This window comes from Pseudorasbora parva, chromosome 19 (genome assembly GCF_024679245.1).
Source record: "Pseudorasbora parva isolate DD20220531a chromosome 19, ASM2467924v1, whole genome shotgun sequence".
NCBI lineage: Eukaryota > Metazoa > Chordata > Actinopteri > Cypriniformes > Gobionidae > Pseudorasbora > Pseudorasbora parva.
This window is the reverse complement of record NC_090190.1, coordinates 28,369,121-28,384,657: the sequence shown is the minus strand read 5'-3', so window position 1 is coordinate 28,384,657 and position 15,537 is coordinate 28,369,121. Positions and strand designations below refer to the sequence as shown.

Sequence of the window (15,537 nt, the reverse complement as noted above, 5' to 3'; positions counted from 1 at the left end):
AAAAATCTCGTGATTTTTAAAGGGATGTGTTGTCACCATATATGGTTCATTGGAGGCGTTTCTGAATGCTAATGACTGTGAACGTGAACGAGCATGGCACTTACGCACATGTGGGATTTATCAACAACGATTGCTTACTCATGTGCGTAAGAACTGTGTACGCACGTTTGATAAATACGGATTTTCTTGTACTTAGACACATTCTAAATTTCAGTCGTACGACGAAATATAGAACCTTTTCTACGCACTGTTGATAAATGAGGGCCCTGGTAAGTAGACTTGATCGTTTTCTATAAAGAAAAACACATTTTTAAGTAAACTAGTTTAATATTGAATTTCATACAGAAGCAACATCTCCACATAAAACAGTGCAAGTCAGTCTAAAAGCATTTCCCTTTTTATAAAAAGCTCATTTTGTTATGGCCAAATATAGAGCTAAAAGAAATCAGTTTACACAATTTATCACAGGATATTATGCAAGAACTAGAACAGTTTGGGTATTAAAATGTTTCGCAAACTATGGAAGATGCATCCATAAAGAAATAGAAACACCCACAATCACCTCTTCCTCATCATCATAAGAGTGCAGACTAAAGTGCTATTTAGAAATAGAAATACAAAAAGTGATACTTGACACTTGCATAGAATTACAGTCCAAAAGCAGTTTCCTTTTTTCTTGTAGTACATGTGGTAAGTTTTTAAGTGTAAGTTTGTAATTACTTCAGAAATTACAGTGCAATTCTGTGTTATACTGTACATGTAGAAAAGGCAAGTGTTTTAGTGTGTGTTCAGACATTAGATCTTGTGTTGCAACTACAAAGATTCTAAATCATCAAAAATATATATTTTTCTGGCACCCCCTGTTGACAACCCCATCATTTTTGATTGTGCTCTGTGTGGTATCCTGACTACCTTTGACAGCTCATATGCACAGATGTTGGAATGGGACACAGCACAAGAGACTGCTGTGATAATTCAGTTGACAATTGATCCACTCCACAATCAGTTTAGGACCCAATGCTGAGATTTTCCACCTTGTTCTGGAGAAAGTCACTTGATGTGAAAGAGGATGGCACACCTGGTCTAGGAGTGGAGATCTGGTTCTGGGATGAAACCTGAACAGATGATGGCGTAGGAATGAGTGTGCTGGCAAGTGATAGTGGAACTGGATTGTCCATCACTGGGGCAGCTGCTATCCCTGATGATGGGCGAGCCACATTTTGAGGGCCAAGTATTTGGCTTTGACCAGGAATGTACATGGGTTGCCCCCCTGGGCCATTAAACATGTTGTTGAATTGGGGTGGAACATTCTGTTGTCCCATAGGTTGTTGGCCCATGCGTGTTGGTGCAAATGAATACATATTACCTTGTGGTGGTACAGCTCCTGGTGGCATTTGGGGCTGACTAAATGGACGAGCACCACAAGGAATTTGGGAATTTTGGCTGAAGGGTGCCTGTGGAAAGATTTGAGAGCCTGGATGTACTTGTTGGGGTGCAGGGTTTTGCTGAGGTTGCAAAGATGGAAAAGATGTGGCGGCATACCCCATATAAGGCTGAGGCCTGTTTTGTGGAAGTTGTCCAGGATGGAACTGATTGGAAAGGCTGCACTGAGGCTGAGTTTGAGCTTGCCCTGGAATGGGAGCTCCCTGAGGATGGGACCCTGTCAGTTGGCCTGGTGGACCATGCTGAGGTTGGATATGTGGAACTAATGCCGGTTGGTAACCTGAAGGGTGGCCAGACTGTTGCTGTGTTTGGCCTGGCATAGGAGGTTTAACCTGTCCAGGTGGAAAGGGGGGAAGGATTTGCCCAGGAAATGCACTTCTTGGTGTGGTTGAGGGGATGCTTTGTCTAGGCTGGGTGGTAAAGCTTTGGCATTGTGTTCCCTGCATGATCTGTTGGACAGAGGAAGACTGAGTCATGACAGTTGGAATCTGATGCCCAAGAGAGTTTGGAAAGGATACTTGTGGTTGTCCGGGTAAACCAGGCCTAATGGAATTTTGGGGAATCTGTCCCATTTGTGGAGGCACAGAATAACCCCCTGTAGCAGCATTGGGTCCACCGTGAGCTTGTTGCCAGAGAACTGGATTGTACCCCTGAGAAGGTGTCATGCCTCCAGATGATCTTGCCTGGAATTGCTGTGCTGGCAGCCCAGGGATTTGCATGGGAGCAAAGGGTTGGCCATAAGGTACCTGATTTTGTGGGAGATTGTGGGACAGCTGTTGCCTTGGATCTGTAGTTGGAAATGGGGGGTTTGGAAACCGAGTAGGGGGAAATTGGCTTCCACCATGGGGAACAGAACTGGGAAGCACTGGACCTCTGGGCAAATTCAGATTTGGAGGGAAGCTTTGTAGTTCTTGAGGCAGATCTTCAAAAGAAGCAACAGAAGGACCCACAGATTCAAGACTGGAAGGGCCAGTTCTAGAACCAACAACTTTCTGGCCAACCACATGCTTCCGAGCAGCAGGTATAGGAGGTGTCCCTTTTCCAATCTCCCTGAAGAAAGTAGTATGTCAGGCAATCATGGAAAGGGATACATTGTTGAAAAACAGCCATTTGAAAATGAATACCTTTAGTATTAAGTGGTGGTAGTCAACTAGTTTATAATTTACACTGATGATAAGTAGGTAGCAGATTCTATCCAAACATAGGCAACCCACAATCGGAAAATGCACTGAAATCTAAATCTTATAAACTTTAAGTAAAGGTACTTGTTCCAGTACCTCCAGGTGTCTGTCTCTTCAAACAGTGTACAGAAATAAATAAAGACATCTACCCACAATATCATAACCCTTCTACTTAAGACAACTTACTTTTCCAGCAAAGCCACTCGCTCATCCTCTCTGGTTTTGCAACATGACTTTGTTTTGTCCAACAGCCCAGATGTCTTCTTGTCCAGATCCTTGTAGAAGTCTCTGCCCTCCTCCGCCTTCTTGATCAAGTCCTCATATGCCTCAAATGAGGCAATCAGAGCTTGCACAGTGCCGTTCCATCTTCAGGACAAAATTAGAAGATCACATACAATGTCACTGAAACAGATACTAACAACTGAAAAACGTGAGTCTTTTGACTATAAAAATTAACATTTACGCATTTAGTTAAACTAAAATAAAAATAAAACTCACAGACAAAAACTTACTGTTGCTCTGTGAGCGTGAGCGTCTTGCGGACAGGGGCGTACTGCACATTTGCTTCTGTCAGGGCTTTCAGGATGTTATCCTGAGCAACCAAGTTCTGTTCTATATATCCCTTTAGCTGATCATACTTCTTCAACTGCTCCGCAAACAATGTCTAAAAAAAGTTGGAGGGAAAGAGAGATAGAGACTAACATTTTTGACTGGTCATTTGCTCAATATGAATCGACAGCGGAGTAGCACAAAGCGATAAAGAAAAGGCAGTGAAGTTTCAGTTGGTCATTAACCTTGATCTCAGCACGATCTGTGGTTACTAGGACTCCAGTGATGTCATCTTTATGAATAAGGTCACGGAATTGACTCTCCAATGAGATCCTTTGCTTTCGCATTTCATCAACTTTGCCAAGAATAGTCTTCATTTTTTGCAAGGATGATGTTTCATCTTAGATGAAAAGAGATAATTACATTTTTACAACTCACAACAGATAACTTCTCTGTCTTCCAATGTACATCTGTAAAAAACAGGTTGACACCTTGACTGAGTTGTGGCTGGGGCAGGCTCTTTCTGAGTTCCTCAACAGATCCCTGTAACAGGCGTAGGTTTGGTATGTGCTGGTTCATGGCTCTGTGGAGCTCTGTGTTGGTGTTGCTGGCTGCCTGATGAGCAGCTTCATATTTCTTCAACTCTTTCTGAATCTCCTGCAAGACTGCAGACCTGGCCGGCAATCCCTTCTGCCCCACAACCTCCATTAAACTCTTCTCTCCAGCCTCATCTTCCTCAAGGGCACTACGGACCTCGTCCAGAGATGAACCCACATCAGTGTAAACACTAGAGAGTGCTGCAACACACACACATGATGGGATGTCATCGAATCCATCAAAATCAAATCAAACAATAATAGTAAATAATGAATGAAATGATAATAGTATTAGTGCTTATTCAGAAATTGCATAGACAACATTTCATAGATCATAGAATCCTTGTTTTAATGTTGAAATGACTCACAAACTTAACCTCACAAAGTTTTTGTGTGTGTATGTGTTTACTCTCACCTTGCATGGCCTGGACAAGGTTCTTTACAGTGTCTGGTCGTACACTGAGAAATGCACATTTTTCCAATACAGCGTCAGGCAGAGATTTAAACATGTCAATTTTATACACCGAGTCACTGCTCAACGACTCCATAAATTTTCTGCATGAATCAAGAAGAGGAGAAAAAAAAAATCAGTTACTTTACTAGATATTAGTAATAGATATTCAGAATAGATTAATTTTGAAAATGGTTAGTTCCCTCCAAAAATGTAAATTTGCTAATTGTTCCTGGAAACCCCTGTGACTTTTTTTGAGAGTGAATAGAGTATTTTTTAGGTCAATATTTGTTTTTATAAGTAACTTACTCAAGGATTTGGTTTTTGTCCTCTATTTTAGCCACAATGTCCCTAAGTAACTTGGCCTTTTCCTCACTGAGAGAAACAAATGAAGAGAAATAATGGTTAAAAACAGAAACTTTTAAACATTTAAAGTAACACATCAGTGGAGAATGTTACCAATGTACCAGCTGACCTGTAAAGGGATGAGGCCTCATGAGTTGCCATGGGAACAAGTTTAGAAAAGAGGTCAGGACCAGTGACACTTTGATCAGTTAGGCTCACAGGTAGGGGTTTCACCAACGATGCACCTGTATAGCAAATGTCACAAATGCAAACTAAATAATGATATCTAAATTCTTTATGATAATTTTAACAGAGATATGAGAGCTGTTTATATACCTTTTACTGCCACCAATGCGTCCAGACCAGGCACCGACTCATGGTAAATGAAGTCATTGTCTTTCTTAGCGGAGTTATATCTGAAACAGACAAAAAGTAGGAAAAAATTACATTAATAAAATATTTTTAAAACACTTTTGGAGAGATTAAAGGGTTAGTTCACCCAAATATTTATGTCATTAATGACTCACCCTAATGTCGTTCCACACCCGTAAGACCTCCCTTCATCTTCAGAACATATTTTAAGATATTTTATATTTAGTCCAAGAGCGTATGCTAAGTATATGCACACTATACTGTCCATGTCCAGAAAGGGAATAAAAACATCATCAAAGCAGTCCATATGTGACATCAGTTAGTTCATTAGAATCTCTTGAAGCATTGAAAATACATTTTGGTCCAAAAATCACAAAAACTATGACTTTATTCAGCATTGTCTTCTCTTCCGGTTTTGTTTTTAATCCTCAAATAAAGATTCAAACGGTAATGAATCAGCGTATTGATTCATGATTTGGATCGTGTATCAAACTGCCAAATTGCTGCAATCACGTGACGATCCGAATCCGAACCATGAATAAATCCGCTGCTTCATAACCATTTGTGTCTTTATTTGAGGATTGAAAACAAAACCGTTTTTTCAATTTGAGTTTTTGTGATTTTTGAACAAAATTTATTTTTTTCGATGCTTCAAGAGATTCTAATTAACTAACTGATGTCACATATGGACTACGTTGATGATGTTTTTATTCCCTTTCTGGACATGGACAGTATAGTGTGCATACACTTGCATACGCTCTCAGACTAAATATAAAATATCTTAAACGGTGTTCCAAAGATGTCTTAAGGGTGTGGAACGACATTAGGGTGAGTCATTAGGGACATCAATTTCATTTTTGGGTGAACTAACAATTTAAACACCACAGTATACACATAATAAAAAATGTATTATCTTACTTTCCACCAATCACGTCCATTGTGAATTTCAAAGCTTCCTGTACAAGTTCTGGTTGACCCTGAAAAGGTCGATGAGTACACATGTAAATGTGCTTAATGAACAGGTGGGTTGTGTGTGAGTGCTTGAGAATATTTACCTTGCTCTGCCTAATTGCCTCATTAAGTTTGTCGATAGAGGACTGAAAGTATGCGACCTGTGGAGAAACAGCAGGTGACCTCACAGTCATCAGAGGGTATTATGCCCATATTGTGCATTGATACAACTTAGGTACACCAAGTAATGTCAAACATCAGCCAGCAAAACAAATAAAAATATTTCTATTAATAATAATATATAATAATAAAATAATAATAGCACATTCAATTCAAAATGATGCATAATTACAAATGAATGCACACAAGCACTTGCTTACTGCTTCTCCGTATTTCTGCTGTTCCTCTGACTGTTTCCCCATGTGTAACTAAGGAAAATAAAATAAGGCATGGTTTATGAAAATAACCAACAACTCTATGAAAATACATAGGATTAGTTCACCTAAAAATTAAACTTCTGTCATTAATCCTTCACCCTTATGTCATTACAAACCCGTAAGACTTTTGTTTATCTTCAGAACAGAAATAAAGATCTTTTTGATTAAATGTAAAAGCTTTCTGTCCCTTCACTGACAGGTAAGGCAACTGAAACTTTGACGTTTCAAAAAGTTCATAGATTGTAAAACTAATCGATATGAATCGAGTGGTTTAGTCCGAATTTTCTAAAGAGACGCACTCGCTTTATATGGTGAACAGATTTTAGGCTTTTATTCACATATAAACACTGATCAGCCAAGATAACCAGAAGCTCAACTGAGTCTGTTTGATGTGCGAGAACATCTAATTGGTTCTTGCTGAGGCTTAAACATGCTGCGTAACACACAATAATGAACCTCACTGGTTCTTGTGGAAGATCATATACGTGCTGCATAACACAAAAATGAACCTCAAAAAAATGTATGCTGAAGCTCAAACTTTTTATGTAACACATGAGAAAGAACCTCATTGGTTCTTGCTGAAGCTCAAACTTGCTGCGTAACACACATGAATTAACCTTATTTGTTCTTGCTGAAGCTCAAATGTGCTGTGTAACACAAGAATGAGCCTCATTGGTTCTTGCTGAAGCTCAAACTTGCTGCGTAACACACATGAATTAACCTTATTGGTTCTTGCTGAAGCTCAAATGTGCTGTGTAACACAAGAATGAGCCTCATTGGTTCTTGCTGAAGCTCATACGTTCTGCATAACACACAAGAATGAACCTCATTGGTTCTTGCATGTGAAGTGAACATGCTTGAGCGTCTGTTGGTTTACCAAAACCGATGTGTGAGTTGATGAATGTTTATGTGAATTAAAAAAAGCCTAAATTCAATCTGTTCATCATATAATCCTGTCTCTTCAGAAAATTTTGGACTAAACCACTCAAATCATATGGATTATTTATACAATCTTTTTAGTAACTTTTTAAAGGTGTGAAAAAATTCTTCATTTGTGTTCCGAGGATGAACGAAAGTCTTACAGGTTTGGAACAACATAAGGGTGAACAATTAATTAAATAATCCTTTAAAGGGATGGTTTTGAAAATTGTAAAATGAAACATGAAAATGAAAATTGTCACCATTTACTCACCCTTAAGTTGTTTCAAACCTGTGTGAATCTCTTTCCTCTGCTAAACACAGAAGAAGATATTTTGAAAAATAATGATAACCAAACAGATGATGGGGTCAAAATTACTGACTAGATTTTGATGAGTCAAAAAAATCACTGACTAGATTTTTTTCCATACTATGGAAGCCAATGGGGTTCCATAAACCGTTTGGTAACACAATTTCAAAATATAGATATTTTTTTGTTTAGCAAAAAAAAAGTTCATACAGGTTTGGAACAACTTTAGGGTGAGTAAATGATGACAGAATTTTCATTTTTGCTCTTCAATATATACTCCGTGGTGAGTGTGTTGGTCTCACGTGTGTAATGGCACTGAAGTAGCTGATCTTCATGCTGATGAGTTTCCTCCACTCTTTCTGAAACCTTCCTGGCACACATTCAGAATTATCCAACACCCTCAGACAATCCTTATAATAGTCACACACCTGCAATCAGACATTAAAGTTGAAGTAAATTGTAAATCAAAGACCTGCTGTGACCCTGACAGATAAACACATGTACAGAACTTCATACCTGAGCACAAATCTTTGCTATTAAATGACTCTTTCTGTTGTCTAATAGAGTTTTCTCCAAGAGACACTCTTGAGCCTGTGCCTTCAGTGAGAAAGATAGAAACAGAAAAAGAGATGAAAGGTTGTCCGATTAAACTGGACTATCCCAGGTAATAAAAGTAGCATCTGTGTGGTAGACTGTGTTTACCAGCATGAGGCTGATGTTGACTGACAGTGCCTGGCCGCTCATGTCAGAGCTGTAGCTGTGATTGTAGTGGTCTCTGAGGTAAGTAAAAGCCCCGGCAGAACACTGGAAATGTGTACAGGACACTTTCATCCCCTTAACACACCAACACACACATGCAAAAACAAAGAGCAGCATGAGACATTTTAGTGAATCATTTTTCTTAAGATTTCTTAAAGGGATACTAGTTCACCCAAAAATGAAAATTCTGTCATTACTCACCCTCATGTTGTTCCAAACCCAAAAGACCTTGTTCATCTTCGGAACAAAAAATACAGATATGTCTGATGAAATCCGAGAGCTATTTGACCCCTCCGTAGACTGCTATTTAATTAAAACTTTCAAGGTCCAGAAAGGTAGCGATGAGAATACCTTTTGTGCGCAAAAACAAACAAAATAACAAATTTATTCAACAATTTCTTCTAGCCTGTGTCAGACTCTTGTTGTTGACGTAGTGTAAACAGTGCAGTGTTTCAATGACAGAACGACTCATGCGTATGCGTCACGGTGCTCACGTGAACAGCATCAGCCAATGGTAAGGAGGCATTCTGGAAGCATTTCACTGTTCATACTGTGTTAACAGTGTAAGAGTCTGACACAAGCTAGAAGACATTTTTGACTAAAGTAGTTATTTTTGTTGAGAGTTCGAAAATTCGATCATATCACACCCATTCTCCAGTCACTTCACTTGCTTCCTGTTTCCGCCATGATTGAATATAAGGTCGCCCTTCTAACCCACCAGTGCATCTATGGAAATGCCCCCTCCGATCTGAAAGAACTACTCACACCTTCAACTACAGCTCGATCACTTCATTCAACAAATTCAAACCTCCTTCATCTTCCCAAGACTAAGCTCAGCACTATGGGTGATTGGGCTTTCTGTTCTGCCGCTCCTTGGATTTGGAATGCCCTACCCGACCATCTGAGGGCACCTCAAGCTCTTGAGACTTTTAAAAAAGGACTTAAAACATTTATTTTTGGGAGAACTTATGTCTTTTAGCTATTAAATCTATTTGTATTTTCCCATTTTTGAAAGATCTTAGTGTAGCACTGAGATTTGTTCCAAATGTAAAGTGCAATACAAATAAAATGTATTATTATTATTATTCATCAAAAATATCTTCATTTGTGTTCCAAAGATGAACGAAGGTCTTATAGGTTTAGAACGACATGAAGGTGAGGAATTAAGGACAGAATTTTCGTTTTTTAGTAAACTAACCCTTTAATTGCAAATATATGCAAGTGTGCATATTTTACCTCCTCAGACAGGCGGTTATCCACAGCTCCCAGCAGCGAGTGCAATGCACCTAAAATGATTGTTGATTGATGAATTACTATGCAAAACAAATTTGCACAAAAAAAAGTATGCTTTTTCATTACATTTATCTTACCCAGGTTATACAAGACACAAGCCTGCTCATAGTTAATATCATCATGAGTGATATTCCTCCCAGAAAATATGTCCGTCCTGAAACCAGAAAGAAAGCAGGAAAGCTAAAATCGCATGACAATCGCACAACTTGCATATTGACAGTAGCAAGTACGGTCTTTTATCGAAGTGAGCACCAACAGCAACATTTTACCAAGTCACAGGCACTGCAGCCTCCTGGCCATCTGCCATGGGAACACGACTCTGCAGAAAGTGCAGCTGACCACAGTATTTTCGAAGAGTGCTGCAGCCCTCAAAATCTCTTGGGATGTTTACCACACTCTGAGAATAAGAAGTTTTTAATGCAATCTTCATCGAAAAACTTTTTTAAGCTTGTTAACTGCGGACATACAAGTGTGCAACTACATTTCCCACAATTCTACTGATCTAACCCACCTGTCTAAGTTGTTCCAGCCTCTTCAGTGACTCATTGTAGTTTTCTGGGTTCTCACCGTAGTTTATTTGAATGTACTGGGACAAAAGACGGGGAAAGAATACGGTTATATTTTTCTCCGAAACCAATGTTACTGTCTTACACAGTATAAAACAATCTCAATTAGACAAGATCTTTTTGTTGGCTTAATGCAAATGAGTAAAAATAAGGCTAGCCGTTGTGAGGGATATAATTTGGTTTTCAAATGGCCAGGTTACACAAGTCATATGCGTATGTCACTAGCGTGTTAAGACCATGAGATGACAATTTCAAAATAACAAAATTGTAAAAGGAAGCTATGAGTAACATAGCCCTTTAAATCATTAAACAAATGTCAGCTACTTGGATAGGACACAGATCTGAGTATGAGTTTTATGCAGTACTTAGAATAATGTCTCAAGTGGCAAATCATATACATTTGTGAAACATGAAAAACTGACGCTGGATGATTACGCAATATATTCAAGGCGTTTGTTCAATTTCATGTCTCTAATCAAAATATTTAAAACAAAACCGGTTAATACTACCCTAACTTGTAATCATCCAGCTAACTTTTTGTGGGGGAACAAAAAGTAATTTTACCCATACTTCTGTAAACTTCCCTAAATTACATGACATACAAATAGCTATTCTTTACTGAGATTAAGTTACGAACTCAAAGGGTAACGTTACAGGATAACAGGAATGATCCTCTCTGGAGCGGATCACCGCCGTATAACCGGCTGGATTCACGAGACGCGGATTGTCGCTCACCTGTCTGACAGGAGGACTGAACTGAAACTCCCCTGCTTCCTTCAGCTCCAGCCAAATCATCGGCATCCTGGGAACGGCCTCCATTTCGCTTCCACGAAGTATTACTTTAACTTTAACACGAGTTGTAAGCACTTGCGTGCACTTTGCTTAATTTACCCAAGAAGACGAAGCTAATTACGTCTCGATTTGATGAAAACCTTGACGCCCCGATCAACCTGAAGCTCCCACCTTTGACTCGTCTTCAAAACAAAAACGTCACCGGAAGTACGTCACCACACATACACGATTTAGATTAACTTTATTACCTTGTTTGTCTCCAACTATGTTGATTACACTTACTCATTTGGTAGAATATTAATCTATTGTTAACTATTTGTACCCATACTGTATTAAAAATACTACAACTTAATCACCTTAGCTTAGACAAGTTTGTTTTATGACCCTCTGAAATGACCCATCCGTCCTTTTTTGCTGTCTTAGGTAAAAATTGCACACGAACGCCCTCTGATGTCGTGTTTACCACTGGGAAGTTCGAAAATAATTTTGATACCGAAGTTCCCGAGATGGGTGTGGCATAACCGTTAAAAATGACGGATGAGAGAAACATTTCAGCTGTGGCAGGTCTTTTATTAGTTTTTTTTCCACAACAATTTAATTGTTTTGTCGTTAAAGTAGTACATTTGCATAAATTAATAATCATTTGAAGCATATTGTGTATTTTATACACATCGAAAATTGCATAGCCTGTTGACCATTCCAGAATGAGCAATCTGACTAGATAGTGTGGTATAGGCTACAAGGATCATTATGGCTGAAAACTATTGCCATTTTAGTCTTTAAGCAGCCTTATTGTCTACATGCCTTTATTGTGAATCTGATTATAAACAATATGCTGTTGTGCTACTATATTGCCAGTGATTCTATGATTTTCTGGGACCGGGAAATGACTGAAATGGTTGTTAAAATAACATTTTCCCAAGATGCACAAAAGAACCTGACGTCCTCCATTCTTTCCGACAACAAAGCACCTACACAACAAGCTCGTATTATATATATTATATCGATTATAATCACGACCTCTGAAGTGGGAATAGGAAACTTCCGATAGCACGTGAAGGCAGCATTTTTCTCTCTCGTGTTACTCGTTTGTATGCACTAGGTGGCAGCAATGCATCAATTTATGTTTTGAAGGAATCGTAAGCAGCCAAAAGAGCTATTTATGAAGTTTAGAACGTTCTCGCAATGAAAGCAAAACAAAATGCCTACAACATTTAAAATGTCTTTGTGTAAGATAGGCTAAGTTATTGTTGTTGATAACGTCAGACATAGGTTACTAATCTTCCGATATAGGGCTTGGAAATGTACAATAAGTTAAAAAATATTATCTGTAGAAAATGTAAACGGTCAACTGGTCTCCAAAACGCTTTCTCAAGCATTGTATAAAGTCTCTCCATAAATGACAGCATAACATGGTGCTGAAAGACCACATGGGAATCTCTCTCTCTCTCTCTCTCTCTCTCTCTCTCTCTCTCTCTCTCTCTCTCTCTCTCTCTCTCTCTCTCTCTCTCTCTCTCTCTCTCACACACACACACACACACACACACACACACACACACACACACACACACACACACACACGTTTTTGTGACATATGGGGACATTCCATAGGCGTAATGGTTTTTATACTGTACAAACCGTATTTTTCACCCCCTTACACTACCCCTAAACCTACCCATCACAGGAAACATTCTGCATTTTTACTTTATAAAAAAATTCATCCAGTATGATTTATAAGCATTTTGAAAAGTGGGGACATGGCCAATGTCCTCATATTTCACCCTCTCCGTGTAATGTCATGTCATTATACACATTTGTGTCCTCATATGTCACAAAAACATACACACACACACACACACACACACACACACACACACACACACACACACACACACACACACACACACTTTTAAAAGCTCTCTTATACACATCTTGGCCTTTGTTGCTCAGATCTTTTGTCCTGCATCTTTCCCCGTACAGCTGCTAAAAGACTTTTTCAGAGCAGGGAAATGGAAAATGTCACCTGTGGGATGTGTAAGAATAGGTGTGAGTGTACCATATATTTTGTTTTTGTGGTAGATGGTTTATATATATACTTAACCTAACCATACGGAAGCTTTTTTGCATGCGAGTATCAGTTGTTAGTCTATAAAACATGTCAAGTTTCATCATTTTTAAGTTTACTATCCTTTCAAAGCATATTTTAACTTATACAAGTATTATTTATTAGTTTACTTGGAATAACTGGAAACTTGGAGCTGTTTGGCTTGCAGTAAAGTTTCCTGATGCTTGGGGATGACTGAAAATGAATTGTTGGGCAAGGTCACACATGATATGGAAGATCTGTTTGGAGAACAATGTCTTGCTCTTCAAGTCTTTGTTTCTCCAGAGGTGTCTAGAGCGCTGGCACTCTGTATTGATTGTTTAACATCCCACAGTCTTTCCTAAGCGCAAGGCCTCCTTTCCTCCCTCTTCTGCGGGGTGACGTGCTAATCTGCCTGCATGGGGCGGCCATGACATTTACCCAGGAATTATGGGAACATAATAAACTCTTAATCAAAGAGGCAATGACTTCTGCAACGAGAGCAGAAAGAGATGCGTCTGAGTGTGAGTAAAAGGAAAGGGAGAGATCTTTAAAGAGTCAAAGCTAGACAAAGATGCTGTCACTTTAGAGTGTATTATGTAAAATATTGTTAATAATTTACATCTCCTGTGTGTGAGACACGACTAGTCCATTAACACTCATTTGCATATCACATTTATGATGACATGGTAATTTTATTTTGATTGGTAGGTTAGACTTTTCTTGTTTGTAAGCCTACTTTGGGTTGCATTTTTAATTTGTGTGAAATAAAGTATGACATCCATTTGAGAAGCAAATCTAAGTTTAAGGTAATGCTTAAATGATGCGATCTTTTTAAAATCTGACAGACCTTTAATACAACTGACATGAGCTAAGAGAGCACTTCTCGAACAGAAATATCACGGGATATTCTATGTAAAATATGCAGACGCTTAGTGGATTCTCTGCGGTGACCGTCCAAAAAAATGCATCTATTTTAATGAGTTAAAATCATTTGCCAATAATTAATAAGATGTTAATATTTTATATCTCATCACTCATAAGCCCAGCTGGGTCCTGCCTCTGACTAACCAATGACTGACAGCCAGCAGTCTCTCTACTGTAACCATGGTGACACCTGGTCTCTCATGGACTCAAGACTTGGAGACTTTAATTGGAGTTTACTGAACTGAATCAGAGTTCGTAGAATTAGAGTGGCTTGAACAGATTATAAATTAAAAGGGAGACAGAGGGAAAGAAAAGATTTGAATGGGTTAACAAAGCAAGAAAGTTCAAGTGTTTGACAGCTACAGAAGAGGATAAAGAAAGACAGGTGTGTGTGTGATAACGATGAAAGGGGAAGATCAAACAGTGTGGTATTTCTACGCCCGTGATGAATGGATGATTGCACGTGTACGTTGTAATGTGTGCTGGTTTGAAAACATTCTTTAATATTAATAGATGCTAATCGCAGAGAGCAGTGCATGCTGGGTAACACAGAGCGCGTGGGCCACAGGACTTCCCCTGGTTAAGGTGGCAGGATGCGTTTGGATTAAACCTCAACTCTTCCTTCCAGATCTTTCTTTCCCTCTGTCACGCACACAGCATTTCCTCTGGTTTTGGTTTGCTATGCAAATTGTAGCCTACAATCTCCCAACATGATCTCACGGTAATGCGTAGGCTATCAATAGTAGCCTAGTAGAGTGTGAAATCATTGTGGCGTGGAAATGATACGTATAATACGTCACAAACTGCGTAACATGCACGCGAAAACTTACTTTGGCGTAGGCTATACATTCCACAAAATTGCACACTCGTAGCCTACTATTTACGCATTTTCTTGAGATGTGGCTCACAATCACGTGTTTCTTTCACAACATTTTTAATGAGCGGCGGACGTGCCCGATTTTCTTTGCTTCCAGTTCATATTATTTTAATATATTGTCATACGTTTGTTTATTCCACTTTATCATTCTTACACACTGTAGTTCAAAAGTGATTAATCTGTAAGATCTGTAATGTTTTTAGAAGTCTCTCACCACGGCTGCGTTTATTTAAAAATATACAAAAATACAGTAATATTTCAAAATATTGTTTAAATGTAAAATAACAATGTAAAATAAAATAACTTTTCTATCTAAATGTATTTTTAAATTATATTTAAAGAATTTTCAGCATCAGCATCATCAGTGGGTTATTCACCAAGGACGCTAGCCTGACAAGCCAGACCCACATCAACACTTGCGGGCAGATTAAATTTGTTAATTTTAACGCATTAAATGGATCAAAAGTGACAGTAAAATACATTTATAATGTTACAAAAGATTTTATTTAAAATAAACTACGTTCTTTTGAACTTTCATATTCATCAAAAATCCAGATTTATTTAGCCTACACAACTGTTGTAAAAACGATAATAATCATAAATGTTTCTTGAGCAGTAAATCTTCATATTCGAATGATTTCTGAAGGATCATGGGACACTGAAGACTGGAGTAATGATGCTCATTAT

General features: G+C 38.6%; 1 protein-coding gene across 1 annotated transcript; it reads right to left on the bottom strand.

The window, feature by feature from the left end:
* Positions 1-328: 328 nt before the first annotated feature.
* ptpn23b (protein tyrosine phosphatase, non-receptor type 23, b) lies at positions 329-11,520 on the bottom strand. The gene is made up of 20 exons (XM_067425514.1): positions 10,907-11,520; positions 10,117-10,191; positions 9,875-10,002; positions 9,683-9,759; positions 9,549-9,598; positions 8,256-8,387; positions 8,070-8,150; positions 7,856-7,981; positions 6,269-6,316; positions 5,993-6,049; positions 5,856-5,914; positions 4,902-4,981; positions 4,696-4,810; positions 4,530-4,595; positions 4,185-4,324; positions 3,665-3,970; positions 3,419-3,573; positions 3,137-3,288; positions 2,811-2,990; positions 329-2,493 (listed from the first exon to the last, which is right to left on the bottom strand). The coding sequence occupies exons 1-20, from the start codon at positions 10,988-10,990 to the stop codon at positions 1,008-1,010; spliced, it is 3,597 nt and encodes a 1,198-aa protein (XP_067281615.1). The 5' UTR covers positions 10,991-11,520; the 3' UTR covers positions 329-1,007.
* Between the last annotated feature and the right edge of the window lie 4,017 nt (positions 11,521-15,537).